We start from the raw sequence: 22,381 nt of genomic DNA, 5'->3' as shown, positions 1-22,381 counted from the left end.
TGAGAAATCACTGAAGCCACACTTCTTAAAAAACTACGGAAACTCCCAAGTTCATGCGATGGGTCTTTAGAAGATTTTACATTATGTATATATATATTATATATCTGAACACTACGTCAACAAACTCGAAGCTCTTCTGCTGGATACCACCTCTTCCGGGGAGGGGGGATCATATTCATGTGGCTACCAACAAAGTTTATATGTGTGTATTAAGTATATCGAACAACAACACCTCGGGCATACTGGTTACTTATTTGTTCGGCATGTGTCCGTCTTTGGGAAGCAACGTGCGCATCGCAAAGAAAACACGACACACAACCATTACCCGGGGAAAAACACTAAACACTCTGGCAACACTGTCGGCAATGGGTTGAAAACACTGCCGATAACACTGCAACAATGTTTAGACGCTGCCCCGGGATTCGACAGCAATGCCAAGGTGTTGTGGCGTCGTGCGAGGCAGCGCTCTTTGACGCTAAACTGCTGAAAAAGCTTTTTTTTTTTTACTTTTCAAGGCTGAATCATAGAAAATAATGAGCTGAAGAGGTTGAAGAATGGGGGCTGGGGGAAAAAATGGTTTCGTTTACACGTAGCACGTTGACAATGGGTCGACGAAAAAGGAAATGTCTGTTGACGAAGGCATAGTTACGGAAGGAATGCACGTGTTATATAAAGGTGAAATAGCTCTGCTGTCGAGTATTTTATTTCGTTTTCTTTCCACGGCCTCATTCGGAATGAGACCGGTGGTAGCTAAAAAAAAAAAAAAAACTATGGCAGTTAGTGGTGGGGTAAGGTGATAGTACCATTGTGCGAGGGAAACCTGCTACACAATACAAAACACAATGGTAAACGTAAAGAGTCGACAGACCACAAACATCAACAACAAAAATGCACAACACTTACACGCATTTGTTTGGCGTGTGAAATCTTTAAAAGAAAGACGAGTCAGCGGAAGCGAAGGAAAGAAAAAACAAAATGCGCGAAACCACTGACGGCACAAAGATGATATCGGACTAGAAATTGTTGCTGCTGGATCAGGGGGGTAAGAGGAGGCATTGCTTTGCCAAACGCCTTTTGGAAGCTGGTAACAATGGCCCGGGGGGACGTGGTCAGTATTATCGACGTCAAGGCGGTTCTGGTTTATTCATCTTCCGTCGAGGCTCGCACCTGAAAACGCGCGTCTTGCGCAACTTGGCACGTCTCCGTCGCGTGCGGCGGGGAAGCCCTCTTTGCGCACGGTCGCGCGCCGCGTACTACAGTTCCTCGTGCCCGTTGGTCACCGTCAACGCCTTGTTTTCCATCACCGTGGGCTATCTCTCGTTTTGATCGCGCCATCTCCAATGTTGTCGTCGTTGGTGTCATTCCCGACCGCATCGTTCTTCTTCTGCGCTGTGTCATCATCAGGGGCATGGAACTCGAAATGCACCGCCTCCAGTCTCAAAAAAAGGCCTCAGCCGGTCACTGGGAACCGTCCGTCTCTCCTCAAACACCGAGATTAAAAATACACAGGGGTTTTCGTTCCTCGCTTAGAACGAGAATCGCTCAGACAGGAGGGCGCAGAAAATAAATAAAGCGAGCAAAAGGTCTCAAACGAAAAACTCGGGCAGCAAAAATTAAGAATAAACGATAAAACGGCAGTGCTTCAAAGACGTGTTTCGTCTACCAAACGTGCAGAGAGACAAGTCCTTTTTTGTGCTTGTTGACTTGGAGCTATCACGAGAGCCTTAAGAGGGAACGCATTTCCCCCAGACTACAGCTGTTGCAATGTACATCTGGCAGTGACGGACTTGTGCGTTCAAGCACCCATTTCCCCAAATGCATTGTTTTCCTTCACTTGTGGGTTTCACCGTGGCAAGAAAAACAAACGCACTATGTCGAAAAGCAGGATGGCCACTACTAAGCATTGAAAACAACACAAACGTTGCTTTTAGCTGACTCATATATGATAAAAAAAAGGTAAAATGAAAGAGACAATCTACACAGTCGTTGACAATGTGCGAAGTGAAAACATGACGCGAAATAATGTACAACATAATGTCAACTATCTTACATCATATACAGCTCGAAATGCCAGCACAGACCACTTCTCATGAAAGTTTCAAAAGATGCCATGACAAAGAAGGACGTGAACACTGAACGACACCACTTGGGTTCGCGACCCAGGTTGCTACGGATTTTCAGACAATCGCTCCGTAGCAGTTATTACATACAGCATGGCACCCATAGCAAGCGTCTAGCGTTGCTAAGGTAACTTTCCGAATGAAAAATTGAAGTTAAAATATGAGTAACCGTGGTAATTAAGTGTTTTTAATTAGAATTGCACGCTATGGTTTCTCAGTATTGCGCCTCCTGCGGCTTCCATAGGAAGACAGGCCATAACGTTGAAAACGGCATCTGCTTCTTTTCTTAAGAAAACTGCACTTCAGCCAGGCCCGTCAAACCTTCATATATATAGTTTCTTTCGTTTTTTACAGAAGCAATAAATGTGCTATCTGTAATAGCATGAGTGAATGAAAAAACTAACCCCTCAGAAAAAAAAAATGTTTTTGAAATGTGCGAATTTCATCAGCTGCCTCAAATCGGACGCATTGTGCGTCTTCAAAACTACCTATTGAGCTATGTTTCAAACTTAACAAGATAGCTGCATCATTAAGACCTGCCAGATGAACATGGCATTCTTCCAGTTACACTTTTTTTCACTCTCTTATCCACTAAGATGTGCAAACATTTGGCAGGAGCTTTATGACTGCTCACGTTTAGGGGAACTGGAAAAACATAAAAATAAGTGTGCGTATGTAAGAAAAGTTACAAAAGTGTGCGCATGATGTGCCGTGACGCATTGACGCTCTCACCTATCATCACGACAAACTACTTTGCCTTTTCTTCAAGATCCCTTGGTTGTCCTTTCATTTTTTTGACAGGGGCTTCAGGAGTGCCCGCGCTTCTGGGAAGTAGATGCACATTTAGAAAACCAGCCTGTACACGTAACGTACATCACTCAAATGCCCCCATCACGTGGTGTGATGCACTGACGCTCTTGGAAACCGGTCACAACGAACTCCTTGGCCTTTCCAGAGTCCCTCTGTCGTCCTTTTGACTTCAGAAATGAAAACGAGGCAGCGCGAGTGGTGCAAAACGAGGAGCGGCAACAAAATTAAAAACTCGTTCGGTGCCACGCTCGGTGTGAGATGACCAGAAGATCCGAACGGCTGGACCAGGCATGAAGTGACTGTGCTCGGCCTTCTCTCATCAGTCGGGGCTTTCGATTTTTCCGGCGACTTCCTCAATCTTGACCGCATGCCCGTTGCTGGTGAGCTGGCCGTTCGTGGCGTTGGCGAGGATCGGCGCCGCCGCTGGGCCGTTACTCACAGCCAGCAGGCTTTCGACTGACCGGTACAGGAATAGGAAGTCGTCCTAGACAAAGAAAAACGGATATTTTTTTAGAAATATAGCCATGCGATTTAAAGAAACACTCTGAGGAAGCAACAAATTGCCTGAAGGGCTGCATGGGTCATGCTTAAGGGCAGCACTCAAGGGCTGTGCTAAACAGCTGTGCTTGAGGGTCGCACACAAGGGTCAGAAAATGTATTATCTCAAAACTCATACATAAGTGGTCTCGCAGTAATAGGATGGTTATTATGGCAAAAATGAAGGTCATAGCTTAACTTCTGATTTCAAGCCACAACCACAGTATTGATACATCAATGGGATGTCATAGATCACAAAGTACGCTTTTTCATTTGTGCTACATTTAGAATTGTATGTAACACGGTCAAACATTACTGACAGAAACTTAATCTGGCTCTGACCAAACTGGCTCTATGGATCCAACACTACACTGGACGTGCCCATTCTGCTAGTCTGTTTTCAATGTAACATGAGAGTGATGACTTCGGACTAATTTCGACTCACGTGAGTTCTTGAACAAGCACTCTGATCTAAACATGAAAAGATTTGTCCATTTTTGCTCTTGCAGATACCAAACTGCAGGAGTCAGAAACTGACCATAACCCTTGAAAAAGTGGTACAAAAAAACATTTTTTTTTATTTGTACAGTTTATTCTTCTTGCATGAATCACTCTGTTGCTGTACGACTGACAGTTTGATGATGTAGAATTCTCGAGGATGCGTACCTGAGATTTCCATATTCCAGGCCTCCTCATGTGATACAGCTTCGCATACAGGTACACGTCCACACACTTCTCGCTCTCAAGCTGCTTGTAGAGCGCCGAGAGGCAGCAGAAAGTGGCTGCCTCTGTACCTCCGCACCTGCACACACAGCCAGGCAAGAAAAAAGGTTGGTTAATTGACTGAATATTAATGTATTCTTTCATTCTTCCACTCATTCAATATACGACCCAACCATATAGCAGTGAACAGAATAGAACTTCTCACTTATCTTTTAATAATGTATGTCATCAATTTAATTTTTTAGTCTTTAATTCACCTTAAAGTATGAACATTTAGGCCCATCAACACTGACTGCAGCCCCATGTGACACAGTATTCTTCAACTTTAAGGGGAGATGCGGGTCGAAAAATGCGAGTTTTTTTTTCAAAAATACCGATTTTTATTTTTGCCTGTTTTGATAAGATTAGTACCTCTACTGTTATGAAAAAAATAATACAGTCCGAGACTTAACTGAAAATGCTTTAAAATCATATCTAAAGAGCCCAAGGTGCCTGTTAAAAGGTCGAAAGTTCGCAGTCTTCGACCACCTTGCCGCCGATAATGCGCCGCCGCTCGCTATTGTTGATCGTATGAGTCGAAGAGTCAAGCCTCACTCTTCAAATAACAACAGTTTCTCTCGCTGATGCAGCACAAGAAATAATAAAAAGAAGCACTCTTCTGCGCGTTTTTCGAGCGCCGCAACTGGCTTATCACATGGTACGAATCGGGGACCGCCATTGGCCGCTGCGCACCTGTATGTGCTTTGAAACCTATTTGCGGTGTCCATGTCTTGTCGAGCAGCACAGCTGAACAATGCTTTTCTCGTGTAATTATCTCTGTTATGAATTAAAAAAGGCATTGCTCGCAAGTGAAAGCCGTTGTGCAGCGCGCTCTGTAGGAATAGGGTACGAGCAGCTGGTCCGATTTGCGGCAGTTGTTGGCTTGCAAAAGCCAATGCATCAGAAGTGATTCACACCTGTCAGCTGTAAAGTTCGTGATGCGACAATGAATTATACGTCAGCGCCAATCTTGAGAGACCGAAAAAGCTCGCAGTGAGAGAACTTAGCAGGGACAACATTGCCATTATGTACGACGGTATGTGGCACAAGCATGGCTGCAAAATGGCATGACACTGGACTTAGTTTGAATTTCGCAGTCCTGTCAAACTTCTTCCTAGTTTGCAGTTGGCACATGGCCTGATGGAACGGAAGTGTGGCAAGCGTTTCATGGCCCTGTCTGTGACCGAAATGTCTGTGAGGTGTCGGTTTGAAAAAGCCGAGAGGAAGAAACTCATGGTGCTGGCGTATTTTAGTGGCAATAGCCACTACAATAAGGATTGTTCTTTTTGATGTGCAAATTTCATCTGATTTAATAATATTTTTCATAAATAAAAACTCAATTTTAACTTTAAAACTCGTTTTTCTCAAAACACAAATTTCGCCTTTTTTTTCCATGTGCCCCTCCTTTTTTGGGCACTTCTAGTGCTCGGATCTGCATGAAATTTTGCCCAAATTTTTTCCAAAGTATGGCAAATGCAATTATCTAGTTTAAATTTCTATATTTTATTGTATAATAAAGAAATTCTATGTAAACCTTCACTAGGGTAGGAGAAATATGGACTTCTTACGTCTATTATTTTTCACGCATATTACATATTTTGTATGCGCTTTCTAATTAGTTATTTGCACTCTACACCTTATTTGAAGCAATATGAACTATGAATGGTAAAAACTTACAGAAGTTTAGGGGTGAAAAGAGGGAGGGCAAAAGGAATAAGGTTTTCAATTTGGCATGTTGCAGAGCTAAAAGTGTGAAACTTGAAAGAAAACTAATTATATATTTGAAATCAGCATAAAAAGTTCCACAAACAGCTCAAGTTTCACTGCTCTAGTGTGAATAATAAAAAAAAGTGTCTTCGAGTAGCATCTCCCCTTAAGAGGTGCCAAACTAAACTGCTTCCCTAGTTGATGAATCCCCTTCCCTATCAAGTCATATTGTGGTATCTCTACTAATTTCCATAAACAAGATAATAGTCATAATGCCTTTATTTCCACCCATGAAAAGTTGATTGAGGGAGGTTAAAATAAAATGTTGGCAACTTCTACAAGTGGTACAAGGCTGGACTAACAGTGAAGCATGTAGCTGACCTAAATTATTAGCAAGGTTTTATTTAGCATAACCTTAACTAGCCTTATACTTATTACCAGGATCTTAGGTATGTCCTAGAACCTGCCTGCCACTGTCTCAATCTAAAAGCTTTTAATTAGCTGTCTTAATTAACTTGACACTAATTAGCATGATCCTCCTTCTATTGCTTTCCCTCTTTGTTGAGTATTTTCCCTCACCCTTTCTTTTCTCCTTTTTCCTCTACTTCTGTGCTTATCTTTCACTCTCTTCAGAAGGCACATGCACTGAAACACCCACACTGCACATCAATAGTGTCGACATAAATGGGTGTTCTGGACACTGGCCTTAATATCCACTATTTTACTAGGTGACATATAAAATGCACCATAACTATGTTGATGTTTTGATGTACGTCACCAAGAGCAATTGATTGATGTACGTCACCAAGAGCAAACTATATTTATAGTCAATACAGAAACGAAGAAGAGGACGAAGAGAGTGCACACTGGCTATGTTATTTCATTGCGTGGCACAGCTAGAAGAGGTTAAGCAGCTGTGCTGTTAAATCTAAGCGGACACAGTGAACATGCAACGCACTTGTCTACGACAACAACGGGGCCGTTGAGGTCCTCGGCGTGCCGTGAGGCCACCGTGCGGATGAGATCGAACAAGGTGGCCATTGGCGTGCACGCCTGGGGCCAGCCCGGGCACTGGATCACACGGCAGGACAGCTCGTAGTCGTCTTGCGTCGACTGCAAGATGAAGTCCCGGCTCACCAGGCCCGGCCCACCGGACGGCTTCTCGTCAGCGGGAGCCGTGTCAGTGGACGCCGTCGTGGCCGTCTCGTCGCTTGTGGGCTTCACCTTGAAGCTCCCATAGTCCTGCTCCTCGTCTGCGTCAGGCCAGAACTGAGGGTACTCCTGTGTGCGTGGAAAGGAAAAACACAGCGCGGAGATGTCAAAAGAGAATCTCGGCGGGAGCAGACCTCGCAAAGCAAGACAAGAGAATGATCACCTTGCAATGTAGCTCAGCTGACAAAGATAATAGTAGTTTTCACGTGATGTTTGGGGTCGCTCACCTTTTCGTCGACAACTGAGAGGACCACGACCGTCTGCGAGTTGTGGTCCCAGACCATCTGCCAGAAGTCGGCCATGGTCGTCATCAGTGGGTGCTGTGTCACTATGTACTCCCGCAACCTATTGTAACCCTGCAAATTGACACAACATTAAGTAACGAAAAAAAAAAAGACCGCATACTGTGCACGATAACAAGCTAGTCTTATGCTCCGCTTCTATAAAATAGGGGTTGAATTTGCTGAAACAAAGTGGCGATATAAATACGAGTCATGCTGGAGTGAGAGATTGTGGAGTAATTTTGACCAGCTGTGGTTTTTCAACATGCAGATAAATCCAAGTACTGGAAGATCGTTACGGTTGCCTTCATTTAAAAGTGGCTGGGAATCAAACCCACATTTTAGAACTTGCACATTTTACTTGGAAAAAGGTGCTGCTGCGTCTTTCATCACTAGTCCCTTGTCTTGTGTTTTGCGCTCAGTACACATATGAACAATTACGAACTACAAGTGCGACAACTTTAAACGTCGAGCTACCAAAGCGGGTTAAACACACGGGCAACTCGCATGATCACAGACCATACAGTTGTTACCTAATATTCTTGATAGTTTCATGCACACTTGCACATTACATAAACAAGGTTAATTGCGAAGTTCTTCTTTATGCAAAGCTTCGTAGCACTTTGAATTTTAAAAATGCAACAAATAACGAGCGCATACTTGTAGGAAAGTGGCATTGATGTAGTCCGAGCCGTCGGTGCCCGGCTTTGGGGTGATGTGCACCCGGTGCGACTCAATGGGGATCAAGTTGAGTGACCGGTTCTTGGCCTTGTTACAGGGCTTCACAGCTGACACCACGTTAAAATCTTTTGCCTTGAACACTGTCACCAGCTGCGTAAATGATAATAAACGACCACAAATTACTTTGTTGGGCTTTGCACAAATGCTCAGCTAATATTCCTTAGTAAAAGAAGAAAATCAATTAAAAAAACTTCATAGAGCAAAAAGGCACAGTAAAAGAATGTAAATTATTAAGCAGCACAAGACAATAATGCTTTCAAGTTACCAGAGACTTTGACCTTAAAGGACTGAAAAAGTTTTGCACTAGATACAAACAAAAATATAGGGTACTGCAAACACAAAGCGCTTTTTCATCCTGTAGGAGAGTTTGATGCCACTAAATAACACACAGGATATCCAGGAACAGAAAAATAGTTCAAGTTATCAGACTTTCAAAATTAACGAGGGTCAAATTAATTACTGTTTAGTCTTTCCCTGTTCCCACCATCTTGTGCAAATGCTTTCCCAATGCATAACCAAGCAGTTACTTTGATAAGGATGCAATGATGTTACTGTTATGAAACGCTTTTTTTTGCTCCCACTAACTAGAACTGCTGCAATAATCCTGAAAAATCTATAATCATGAAGTTTACTACATATATATTCACTAACAAGTAGCATGTTCATAGCCTGTTATGATGCTATTTAATGTATGCTAAGAAGAAAACTAGAGAATTATTAGTCATGTGTATTTGTGAAGATTTCTCAGACAGAAGAGAGTTTCAGTACTGCACATGTAGCATCCATAACAGCATTGTGTACATGAGAATGCCACATTTCATGTAGAGTGGGCATACAGAACTTATGCCCACATGCGTCATGCAAGAAATGATGGTCTTACGTACATAACATTGTTCAGATGCTATGTACACAGTAATAAAATTTGCTATTATATAGCAGTATGAATATATAGAACTGATCTAGTCACAGTGAAATTACACTGTAGTTCGCCTTCCACACACATGATGGTGTGAGGAAGCAGGACCTGACCAGGACATAGAAAGAGAACAGACATGAACAAGACGCTTTAAGTCATGACCACTCACTCTGTTGTGGATGCTAACCAACAAGCCCGCCAACGTGCTTTAGCCAAGTTCAATGCGTGGTCACTAGCTGCAAATTCTCCACCACTGTTGGAACCTGCGACTCGTACATACCTTGAACTGCTTTTCTAGGAGTGACCAGGACTTTTCTGTGTTGTCCCCGCTCCCTGTGTTCCCAACCTGAGCTGTCTGCAAGCTCTGCACGTAGCGAGACAGCTGTGAGACCCCAACCTGCATACAAGAGGGGAGACATGAATACAAGGCCAGATAACCATGTTTTACTAATAGTATGCTGTTCAACCGCACAGGCGTACAAGATAACCAATTAAAAAGACTTTGTAAGGGCCACGTTGGCATGTGATTGACAAAAATTTGTATATCCTTCTTTTGTTGTTAAATTCCACATATCAATCATCAATCTATTCTTCTTTCGTGCCGTGTCTTTTTGATATCTCAATATGCTGTGTGTCAATGAATCAGCTAGGCAGTAGCATTACAGAACATCCCATTGCATGACCGAGCAACTGTATTCGTGTGTCCATTCCTGTGCGTGTAAGCAGGTACTAGACAGGCAGTTACCTCTGTGTCTCCACTCTCGATGGCCTCGAGCAGAGCGTCATGGATGAACACGTACTGCTCCTCGGTCTGGACCAGGTAGTTTCGCTGCTGGCGGATGTGCCGCAGGAAGCCGTAGACGTTGACGCTCTGCCGATGGCGCATCTGCTTGAGCATGGCATCCAGAACGATGTAGGTGCCCGTCCTTCCTACACCAGCACTGCAGTGCACAATCATGGGTCCTGCAGTGGGAGGGTTGGCAGCAGAAGACTTGGCCACAAAGCTGAGGACTGGCAGAGGATGGTCTGGTACCCCATGGTCTGGCCAGTTGGTGTAGTGATACTGGTACACCGTCCGTTCAGACGCCTGCTTCTGTAAAGCATGGAAAGGTACTTATAAGCTCAGCGCAGCCTTTCCAAGACAGTAGCGTGAACGTCAGATAGGAGAAACCAGACGCACCTTCTTCACTTTGATGTTCTTGACCGCAAAGGTTCGGACGGTGTATGTTGCCATGACAACCTCCTGGACCAGCTTCACTTGGATTATGCCATAGGTCTCAGTACCTTCCTTTGGCCAGTACATATCGCACTTACGCTGCAATGAAACATGAAAAGGGCTTATGTTTTGACCTCCGATGCGCCTGTGACTTACAGGATGAGGCAACGAGCAAGGTATTTGTTTGAGGCACAGAAACTAACAATTCTCTCCACATGTGACATAGCTCAATGAACGCTCCTGCTCCCAGAAATAGTCATGGCCCTAGGAACGCAAGCAATAAAATGAAAATAGGGCGCTTGCTGACTTTTAAAGAAGTTCAATGACACTATAAAATGTCAATCATTTCTTCAGACAATCTCAATGAGCTAAAATGTTCATGTAATGCTAAAAATTGTCATCCTCCTATTTGCAGCACGAAACTACAAGGAAATTCACGCGAATCACTCTGAAAATAGTGAACAGTTTTCTTTCCCTTAGTAGATTGTAAAGCCATAAACACACTAGGATTCAAAGATCTACGAACTTAAATAAATTTGTCAGTGATCATGATGCAGGTGTAGAGAAAAAGCACAAATGATTTGCCATCAGGTAAACCTTAGCTGGTACAAGCTCTTCTGTCAATAAACTAGCAAATAAGCCACACTGAATTAGTCAGTTTCACAAGAGAGATTTCCAGTTAGCAAATTCGCATGTTATGCTCAACAAAGAAGGCAGGTGTCAGCAGACTAAAAACACTCGAACTGGTTAGACAAACTTGCTTTGTGCTGCACAGAATAGCTAATTAGCCAATTAAGGGTCTTGCTCAAGAGTACTTTGCGCTCTTGTAGCATTGCTTGTCAACATATAGAAGCCTAAGGGTTCATTTGCACAGGTATCTCTCTAAGTCACGCGACACAGGTGGTCAGCATAGTTCTAGCAAACTGAAGTCGCAAAATAGGCAGTCACAAACAGTCCCACATACTCGCTTCTGGTTGATAAGCGTCTGTTATGAATAGATTATTCCCTGCTTGAATTAGCAGTTGGGCTATAGGGAATTTGAACACTGAGCTGAAAAGCTAGTTTCTGAACTGATAGCGATTACTTGCAACTAGTCACTTTGCGACTTCCATGAACAAAATGAATGCAACAACCTTGGCCACATGATTGAGAGCTGTCAATGTGAATAAGCCTTAACTGTCAAGTGTGGAAAAAAAAAAAAAAGGCTTTGAGAACTCATGCCCAATGAATATGACCTGAAATGAAATTTGATTTTACCTCAACAATCATTTTTAGTAGTGCGAATGCACTAACAAATGCCACAAAAGCTCAACAGGCCCAGAGGCATTATTTGAATAAAGCAGCTGCAACCTACGCTCAAAACACTGCAAACCAACGTAAATTTTAAGACTTAATAAAACTGAATTGAAATTTCAGGCTGCCATTGCTTATAAGGTTATTAATTACAACTGCTTCACAATGCTCTCTTGCACTGTAGCCATAATGTGACTTAATCTATGCTGTAGACAATACTGCAAACTTTGATGTGCTTGCAGCAAAAGGCAATGCAATAGAATCGACAATTAACAGTGACGTCCACTTTTTTCAGCGTAAAAGGTCACATGCATATGACTAGATTCTAGATTTCAACATCATCTCCAAATGAAGCCTAAGATTCTTTTGAAATTGATCAAGCAATTACTTCCCATTGCTCAATGCACTCCTCATTCTGACAATAATCAATGCTCTTAAACCCTGGGAATGCCTTCTTTTTCTATCAGTGTTCTTTTTATTTGGCATTACATTTACTCCGAGGCAATACTGATCTGTTTAAACATGCATTAGTGGGGCTGCTCATGTGTTTAAGCTCTCCTGAGCCACACATTCAAAGCTATTTTGACTAGACTTCATTTACCTACACAGCAGAATATCCTGCTAAAGATTTTGGTTTGTCAGGAGGCACTAAGACAACTAAAGGAAATCAAACGAAATGTAGGAATATTGAATCTTTACTTTATCGCTATCGTTTTATTCAGATAGAAAGTGAATACATACTGCACTGAATGTTAAGTTTTAGTGTCTTCACCTAGAAAAGGAAAAAAGAGAGGAAAAAGGAATCCAATTTACAATCATAACAGGTGAAGCTAATATCATGGTACTCGTTAGCTTGCAGTTCGGAACTGGAAGTACGGAGGACATAAGAGACATAAGGACGATCACCTGAGGCCCGCAAACAGTACGCGTGGTATTCCGCAAGTGTCCACAAAATGAATTGGCTAAGTCTTGAGGGTGACTCGGTCAGCTCCTATAGTGAACCATGGCTTCTATCTCTATCCAATCAGAGCACATTCAAAGGTGTCCATTTAGTGGACACCCTACAGAATACAACAGGCGATTGCATTCTACGTTTTCTTCTCAGTTACTGACACAATGAACGTTAAACTGGAGTGAAACATGCGAATTAGCCAGGCAGAGGTGTTAACTAGCAGCTGCTGCACACACAGAACAGGAAGAAGACGTCAAAACGAGGAAGACAATGTTTAGGAGTTATAAAGCGGAGTTTTTAAGGAGTTATAACACAAAGAGTCTTTAGGAAGTCAGCCATACAGAAAGCCCCACGCATACTCCTTCACATGCTATACTCACAAGATCATCCAACTCTGCCGAAACGCTACGAGCGCGCTGTTTTGAGTGTCGCCGACCGAAAACGGAAAAAGAGATAGAAAAATAAAGGTAAAAGAGAAAAAAGAGGAAAAAGAGGAAAGAAAGGGCACAAGACCGAGCAAACAAGAAAAGATGAGAAAAAAATGGAAGGAAGGAAGGAAGGAAAGACCAGAAAAACATTATATGAATTGAATGTAAGAAATGCAATGAGCAAAGGAACAGCCCTCAGTTATTCTCATTTGTGATGTCATGTTTTTTATAGTTTTGTAAGCAAAAAAATATAACTTATCCAGGTGCCCCATTTTTTGCATGTGAGTGTGTGCTTGACATGAACACAACGCTCAAATCTAAACATAAGTATCAGTGCCACCACCAACTAATAAATAATCAGCATAAATAATCACCAAGCAAAATGCATTATTTGACAAAACACTGTTTGTCACTGCCAATAAAATTTAGACAACTACATTGCAATACTATTTGCACCGTGAACTATGCTCTGTTAACATAAAGATTATCATCTCACAAATGCCACAAAAATGAGTACGAAGTTGCATCATTCATATGCGTTGGAATAATCAATTATATACCTAAAGTGCACAGAACTAAAACAAAAGTGATGTCAGTCAGAACACGAACTGCCCGAGTTTAGGTATGGCTTAGCCTTAGTTTGATGCCCTTATATAAGTTCAGCACAATTATGATATTAGTATGCAATGTATATGACACTCTTCCCTACCTGCACTTCACCAAAACCAGAAAATGTAGAACACTAAAGCTTAGCTACCTGCAGCTCATTTCTAAACAAAAAGAAATATAGTAACTACAATGTTCTTAAAAAGCACTGAATCAACAGAAAACAATAATGTTAGCGTAAATCCAAACAACAGAGGACTTGCCTGCTCCGCTCCTACACATGAATGCAACGCGGCTCAATCGAACGTATCAGATTGATCTTGCAAGAAGGCAGGCTTAACACAAATGCCAGTGTTTGTGTTGTCTGTTCTCTTCTCTGGTGTGTGTGTGTGTATTTGCATGGGAACCTTATTTTAAGATGAATCCTTATCACCTTCTGCGATTCGAATATCCCACTGATCAGACTATGAACACGGAAGCCATCAAATGAACTGTGTTCCTTCTTTACTGCAAACGAATAGTTCATGATGAGTTGATGATAATCAAGCTATACAGCTCAGTACTCAACCCCGAAATATAGATTGTTCCGAGTTATTTTTAGGATGACTCGAAAACAGTGCAATTTAAGTGTAGTGCAGTAGAATCCTGATTACATGATTATGGTTAAAGTTTTAAGATTGTTTTGGATAGACTACATTACATAACATATGGCGTGCTTAACATTTGCCCAGACGAAAGTTCAAAAGAACATCATAGACTTTTTTTTTGCAGCAAGAAGTAGATGCCAATAAAGTTCCTGTTCATCTTTATTACCAGCTTCAACTTGTTTTTGGTTCATACAAATTCGGGATGGTACGAATATTTTGCGTGTTCCCTTCGAACTCGTATCATCTAGATTCTACTGTACTATCATCTAAACCTTGCTGCCACAATTTATGACACAGTCCGTAGTGCTTTCAGTCCCATATCTCCTCGAATCCCATCCTTCATAAAGGCAATGTTTTTTTTTTTTTTTTTTCCTAACAAGCATCAGTTGTTTCTCCAGCATTGTGGCTGCCAGCCTTACACTCTTTTCGTCTGCTTGCAGCCTGCAAAATAACAAACAAACTAGCCCAGCTGAAAGCTTTCTTTAAGAGTTTTCAGTTTCCACCTTGAAACACAGCTCATAATTTCAATGTTGCGGCACATTCAATAAAATGCAACTGGCGGGTGACAAATTGTGCACCTATTACTGTCTATGAATAGCCTAGTAAATTCGTAGACAACTTAACCATTAGACTGAGCATACTTAGGAGAGTGTTGCTGTTACAATGGTTGATAGCAGCCGATGTTAGCCACTGGTTAGCCAACACCAGTCAAAGCTAATACTGCTATGCGAGTCAAGTGTGGCAGCTAGCCAAGGTAGGCTTCTACTCTACGCAAGTCGACTTTGGTCATAAATTATTGTCAACATCATCGTCATCAAAAAACATTATTTTAAAAATAATGTAGCTCACCCGTCCTCTTTCCACTAGGTTGGTGATCATGATGATAATGCACACCCTCTGCTCCCAGATCATGCGCCAATAGTCGTCAAAAGTCGAGGGCAGGGGGCCCTGGGTGCCTATGTAGGCCCTAGGTTTGTTGTAACCCTGCGTCACACAAAAGATACAAAAAGTCAACAAATCGGTGTCAGTTGTACCACGCGTCAATTACTTTCCAGTAACACCAATGTCAAACTTACCGTGCGAATGTACCCTGGCATAACAATCACATCAGTTTATCTGTTCACAAAGTGCGCTATGATAATCGCAACATAAGTGATAATGTACAAAATTTACACTCTATTTAAGCTGGTACCAGAATTAGAATGGCCAGTTAGGTTTGTCAGATATGGTCCCAAGAACACAAGTGTGCCCCTGTGAGTGCACTGTTTTATTTTTTTATTATTTTTTTATTTGAAAAAAAAAATGTACAAAATTTACACTCTATTTAAGCTGGTACCAGAATTAGAATGGCCAGTTAGGTTTGTCAGATATGGTCCCAAGAACACAAGTGTGCCCCTGTGAGTGCACTGTTTTATACCCCAATTCCTATAAATTGATATTATACTTATTGCTTGGAAGTGCTCCTTGGTAGCAATTATGTGAATTTCACCAATAACAACTTGGCTGGTAAAACTGAAATCACAATACTCTCATAATGTGTATAAGGACAAATACGCTAATGACTAACAAAAGCAGTCGATAAAAAAATACCATAGCAGCTGACATTTAAAACGTCGTTACTTCCCAAACAGTACTCACATCAATGTAGTTAGCGTTGATATAGTCAGCTGATTTCTTCTGGCCAGGGGTAGGCTTCAAAATAACACGTGTGTGGTCATCTGCAAGTATCGAACAACGAAAATGAGCACGTGAACCCAGAATGACGATTGTTACGTACATTTCTAGTTGCAAAAACTCGTGAACAACAGCATGGCCTTCAGGCCTCATGATAACTTGCCGTTTGAAACTTACGCTTTGCATCGTTTCAAGTTGAACGTCAACAACGACCACACACAGAACAAAATTAAAAAACCAATATAACAAAAACACATCACGATAGGAGTGAGAAAAAAACACTACTCAACTTGATGGCGAGATGTTTGGAGAGCTAGCCTTCACTCCTTTGCAGTCACAACAAAACTTACTACATTGTCATGTGCGTTTCCTATCTTTGCTCTTGCTGTACTTGGTTTACGCCCACAGCAATTGTCAGCACAAACCACGACTCAGTGTTATAGAAGCTTCACTATTTTAGTAGATAATATTGTCAATATTACGCGCCCAACGCGAACATTACAGCCTCTTCTGGACGTTACGAGGCCGCTAGCGATAACACTGGAATATTTGATGGCACATGTATGTATAAATGCCAACGTGCATCACCGCAAGTCAGTTGATCAACGGCGGATGCTCTGTTCGCCGCTATCAGTGCGTTGATAAAATCCGATTTTCTATTTACCGGCCACGATTCGGCCAAATAAAGTTTCATCTTCGACATACCGACCACTATCTTTGTCAATGTCACGACTACGTGACATTACAGAAGAGCCCAGATGCTACAACACCATGTACAACAAGGCTGCACAGCATGCCAGCTAATGTAGATCGAATGATACTGATGTATGTTCACCTCGCATAATTCTGAGCAAATAAAAACATTCCAGCTTTCTTCAACATTATAATTGAAATTTCAATTAACATTTCAACGTCTCTCCACTAAGTGGCTTTTTCAAGTGATTTCCGAGGATTGTGCAAACAGGCTTGCAATGAAGCTATAGCTTAAAAGTACATGCATATTTGATGCAGTGTGTTGTCAAGGTACATACGACAAAGAGAAAGAGCGTCACCCTGACATGAGCAAACAGGAGCACAAAGGTGTTTGGTAAGGCATTTCTAAACCCTCTTCAAATAGAATGACAACTGTTCTATTTTTAACAATGCAGCTCTATCAATAAATAAGTAACTGGTTAACAATACAGGTATCTATATCAAGCTTTGATGTCGTAGAATGAAGGGCGGTTGTTAAGCTTTTACAGTTCCATTTATATGGTTTTGCATTTTCCATGATTATCACTACAAGTCGACTGTAACTGTTGCACTCCAATGCAACGTCACAATCAATAATGCCGTCCGCGGAATCCTTTTCGCTGGCCCGCTGTCAACAAGCAACTTTGTTTAAACGCATTCTTATTTTGCAGGCCAGGTTGTCAGATAGCGACAAAGAAGCCACTGCTCAGCTGTAAAGGGCCTGCAAGCAAACTAACACAAGATGCCGAAGCAAACGTAGAAGACGCGAAGCGTGGATAACCCACGGACTTACAGGCCACGATGTTGACATATCGGTTCTTCGCCTTGTTCTCTGCCATCTGAGAATAGTCCGATGACAGATCCAAATCCGTAGCCTGCTGGAGAGACTGAAATTGGACGGAAGGAAAAGAAAAAAAAATTTAGGCTGAACGTGACAATCTCACGTGATAAGCAACATCCTCTTGCAGTGGCTAGACAATAGGCCGCCACCTCAACTCTTGAATGGACGCGTCTTTCTGAACATTGGCACATCTCTCCTACAAATCTGGTACACTTTCAATGCTTGCAAACTTCAACGAGCTCTAATTACCCAAGGTTATAGCACTACTTAAGTTGGTCCTATCATAAGCTTGTGCTAGTAAGCCACCCTGCAATGGCGTGGCAGCAATCAGCATCCCAAACGAGTTTAAAAAAAATCAGATTGTGAGGTTTAAAAGTTCGAAAGAACTACCCGGTAATAGTATTACAGAAGTTATGAGCTGTAGGGTGAGTGGACTCTGCGCAAGGTGAAAACACAACGGTAACTATTCTAAGGCACTTGGGGCCTTAGTGTTTTATTCAGCTTTCTTTTCAGGATGTAGCAAACTCGCCATACAACTTATGGTAAACAGTAGCTGTTGTAGTAAGATCGTCACATGCGACTATGCATGTGGCTATAGAAGCTGTCTGCTTGGTGCCAGGTAGCAAAATTTTCTCAGCGTTTCTCATTGCCTAAATCCTGTGCATCATCAATTAGATGACTGTTAGTACTAGCTGTCTATTTGCAACAGCTGCGAATCGCTTATATGGTTGCTTCTGTGAACTGGTGTTTTACCCAGTTAAAGGACTAGACGATCCCGCTAAACCAGCATGTGTGGTGCAAGATTTGACATGCAGTGAATAAAGTGCTCCGGATTTAAAATTTCAGAGTTTGAGGCCATTCAATGTCTGTTCAGGTATTGAAATCGCAACCCCGGACTCAATAAGCGGTAAAAGACTGAGGAAGAGCTAAACATGTAGGGAAGGGTGTTTCCACTCCACTAAGATCACAGCTGCGTCAAAATTTACCCTGAGGTGCTTCTTGTTCTTCTTTCTTACACGCCCTGTTTCAGTTCCCTACGGCATGTAACCACGGCGTGTTTTGGCTCAACTAACTTTGTTAGCTATTTGTTGGGCCAACTGTTGCTTGCTTCATATTTAAGGGACAGGCAGTGAGTAGCGGGACTTACCCATTGTGGTAGTACCCGTTTTAATGATAGATCATGACTACAAGACATGCCGTGATATTACACTCCTTGTTAACAAGCCCTGAGCCTAAAGTGCTTCGCACCTGAGATACTGTTGCAGAGATCTCGATTGAGGGGATTTACCCACATGTACGAAACTGCACCCTTCGCCCCTTCCCCACTTTTATCGAAGCCCGTTTATGATGCACTGTGACGACACGACACGGCGACAAGTCGAGACCCCTAGGGTGCTCCACTCCCAATAAATAAGCACAACACAAGACAAGCGAGGCACCAAGCAAGGAACACACCTCGTACTCCCTCGAGAACCCAATATCTCCATCGGCATGTAGGTCGGCCACGTGTTTTGCCCATTGGTTCACGTGCACAGAAGCATACTCCGAGTCGTCTGGAATGATAGGTGCCGGAACACGTTAGGATGTGTAGCGTAAAGAGTTGTCTCCGCAGCTTTTAAAAATGCAAGTGTTCCTCAAACCTCAGTCTCTTTTGACTCCCCTGAATTTATAGCAAAAGTATGAGAAAACGCAATGGGAAGTCGCAAGACACCTCAATGTTGATAAACATGATACCAAAACGCATTTGGTGGACTCATTGACATTTTTTTCAACATGTCAAGCCATAAAACTGAGCTAGCACTCATTTTCTGCAAAGTAGCCACGGCCCGCAAATGACCCCACCAAATCACGTCCCGCATTTCGCCCCATTTTTCGGTAGGTTCAACCGCAAACAAGAATGGAGAGTTTTTTGATCGCATGACAGCACGTGTTTGCATGACAGTGTTTTGAAAAAGCTTGTGACATGTGCAGTGTTTACTGTACTGCTTCGGCATCGAGATACTTTACACATTCAGCACTGCATACTAAGTCAGGCTTAAATATTAGCCCACAAAAGTCTTCTTGAAGGCCTCCTTGATAAAAGAGCCATCAGCCCGCCGCCTGATGGGGGAATATACCTAGCAGTGGCAAAGAACCGACAGAGTGATAGCGAGTTTGGAATACACATATTAGCCGTGCTAATACACACACACCCATACCTACACACGTACCGTATTTACTCACGTAATGATGGCACTTGCATAATGATTGCACCCCTAAATTTTGTCGTCTAAATTAGACTCCCCCCCCCCCCCCCCCCCCCCCCCCCGCGTAATGATCGCACCCTGAACTTGCCGCATCGACATGTCATGTGCGAAGTCTAGCTGAACGCCTATCATTGTTTCTGTGAACTGAAAGCGGGCATCACTATGCTAATGCCGTAAATTTACCGATTTAAATGAAAGCATTCCATATTTAGATGGAAGAAACTGTTTTGACGCGCGTGGCGTACTCGCAAGCTCCATAACTGACGCAAAGATGAAAAAAAATGTGGTGGCTTCGCTCCACGGAGTGCTTCGCTCCGTCAGCCGCCATGTTTGTTTTGACATCCCGCACTGTTACAGTGGCGGCTGCCTGTTGGTCGACCTGTGTTCATCCCGCAGCAATGTTGTTTTTTTCCACTGAGACCACGCTTTTTTTTTTTTTGGTGTGCTTTGTGATCGTCTGTTGAAGCGCCATTTCACCATGGGGCGGTATGCAAGCTTTACTGCCGCGTTCAAGCTAAAGGCGCTCGACTACGCACTAGAGCCCGGCAACCGCACTGCCGGAAGACATTTCGCCGTCAACGAAATCCGGATCGGATATTGGAATAAACAGCGCGACATGCTGGAAAAAACAGTGCGATGGGCTTTCCGCGGACCCAAATCTGGCAAGTTCCCTAACATTGAAAAGGCAGTCCTCGTATACGTGTACGACATGCACAAGGACGATTGTGCAGTGTCATTAGACATGATACGGACACAGGTGTGCACAGTTTCCCGGAGGCTGGGAATAGCCACAAAGAACTTCCGCGCCAGTTCCGGCTGGACGACACGCTTCATGCGGCGGAATGGACTGTCGCTGGCATTTCCAACGCGCTCGACGGAACGGAAGATGACCCTCTGTGGGACAGTGAAGACACTGCCGGTTCCGACAGGGAATCGTGCGGCGACTACACTGACGCCAGTGATGCTTCGGAGTCTGAATGAACGTTAGGGGGTCAGAGAGGTAAAAAAAAAAGGGGGCAGTGTGCCATGCATGTAGCTCCTACGTAATGCATCCATTTTATTACAAAGGTAAGCCTTAATTTACTTTTATTTTTGGTTATGTTCATGATAGCTACCGTAAGAATTCTGGTTAGCGACTTTATTGTGTTTCCGGTGCTCAGAATATTTTTTCATGGGAAATTTACCCCGTGTAATAATCGCATCCCGAAGTAGGAGTCATTTTTTTTTAAAAACAAAAGTGCGATCATTATGTGAGTATAAACAGTAAACACGTACCCATAACAACAAACACATACATGTATACATCTGTTGCTCATACTAAGAGGCTCGTAAGAGGTTCAAAATAGGAGCTGCACAGAAACAAGAACGTTGATGCAACTTGAAGTCAGTGTGAAAAGTTACGCAGCACATACACGGCTCTAAAACTCAAGAGTTTAAGAGTTATCAGCACCTATAATAGATGACACTGAGCGAACGATGCTATGCACATGTGACAAAATGTGTTCTGATCTTGATTGACTGTTATAAGCAACTTTGCTGGTCCCGTAATCTATAAAAGTACATTTGCATAGCAACATATAAATTTTTAGTCATCCAAGCGCACAATTTTTCACGTTTATTGAGCTGTGAATACTACACCAAAGAAAAGCGCGCGTCACGACAACAAAGGCGTGCCACTCACCGAAGGTTTCAGAAAGTTGCGGCGAAGCTCTGTTTCCTGGAGGGTCGTCCAAGTAATAGTAAGCGGCCTGAAAATATTTTCTGCAAACAAAAACAATGGTAAAAGTTTTTATGCTGACAAGGTTTGCATTTTCTGAATCAGTACCATCAAAATTAGTCTCAATTAATGTGCAAGTACAGCACAGGCCAATTAAGACGAGTAAAATGCTGAAACAACTCCCCTGTGTCATTTCATTTTCGGTTTCACCAGCTCATGTGACAGTGAATTAGATCACGGTCCGAAACATACGCTCGAACTTACGATTAGAAACACGCTACCAAGGGTTAACGCTTCACAGTTTGAGGCAGTAGCTCCAACTCTAATGCCATTAAGCTCTGAACGTATTCTGGAACATATTGTACATGCTATTCATTTCTGCATTCAAACAATATGTGCCAAGCGACTTGTTGGTTTGAACCGATTAATAGCGGACAGTGGACAAAGGTGGAAGGTTCTAGCTTGGAACCAGAGTTCTGACAAAAAGACTTTCCTTTCACGCACTTTCTAACACCGTGAAATTCCTCAAATCTTGGACTGAGATGCAGGCACCAAGACAGTTCATCTAGACATTTAAACACTTAGTAGTTGATCTAGATGGTGATTAAATGACAGATACACAATGATAGAATGAACTATAATATTCAATCTAAACACTAATTGAACGGTAGTTTAACAATGAAAAATGATAGTGGAACAATGATAATTGATCTTGAGGTGAATGCAATCCTAAGTTTCTGCTTGGGATTCTATACCTCAGTTCACTTGAAATGCTACTACTCCAAACGGCTGTCAAGATGAGCTTATAGGTTAAGGAAGCTACAACACAAAAGCGTTACGATATGCCTGGCACGTTCCCACGTTACTACAACACTGTCTGACATTGCTAGCCCTCAACAATTAACATGCAGGTACGTTGAAATAACTACCGCGGTACAGCCAC

General features: G+C 42.6%; 1 protein-coding gene across 2 annotated transcripts in view; it reads right to left on the bottom strand.

Moving 5' to 3' along the window:
* Positions 1 to 2,804: 2,804 nt before the first annotated feature.
* The window catches only part of Ptp99A (Protein tyrosine phosphatase 99A), a 294,456-nt gene continuing 274,879 nt past the window's right edge, over positions 2,805 to 22,381 (bottom strand). For both annotated transcript variants that reach the window (XM_037415618.2, XM_075873290.1), the window contains exons 12-24: positions 21,403 to 21,482; positions 18,931 to 19,028; positions 17,428 to 17,521; positions 15,867 to 15,946; positions 15,078 to 15,212; positions 10,267 to 10,401; positions 9,832 to 10,179; positions 9,367 to 9,483; positions 8,090 to 8,260; positions 7,376 to 7,504; positions 6,895 to 7,217; positions 4,134 to 4,269; positions 2,805 to 3,414 (exon numbers count right to left, since the gene is read on the bottom strand). In XM_037415618.2, coding sequence (XP_037271515.2) covers positions 3,250 to 3,414; positions 4,134 to 4,269; positions 6,895 to 7,217; positions 7,376 to 7,504; positions 8,090 to 8,260; positions 9,367 to 9,483; positions 9,832 to 10,179; positions 10,267 to 10,401; positions 15,078 to 15,212; positions 15,867 to 15,946; positions 17,428 to 17,521; positions 18,931 to 19,028; positions 21,403 to 21,482 — 2,011 coding nt within the window. In that variant the 3' untranslated portion in view covers positions 2,805 to 3,249. The remainder of the gene's footprint in view (positions 3,415 to 4,133; positions 4,270 to 6,894; positions 7,218 to 7,375; positions 7,505 to 8,089; positions 8,261 to 9,366; positions 9,484 to 9,831; positions 10,180 to 10,266; positions 10,402 to 15,077; positions 15,213 to 15,866; positions 15,947 to 17,427; positions 17,522 to 18,930; positions 19,029 to 21,402; positions 21,483 to 22,381) is intronic.

This window comes from Rhipicephalus microplus, chromosome 9 (assembly GCF_043290135.1).
Source record: "Rhipicephalus microplus isolate Deutch F79 chromosome 9, USDA_Rmic, whole genome shotgun sequence".
Taxonomy (NCBI): Eukaryota; Metazoa; Arthropoda; class Arachnida; order Ixodida; family Ixodidae; genus Rhipicephalus; species Rhipicephalus microplus.
This window is presented reverse-complemented; position numbering and strand designations above follow the sequence as displayed.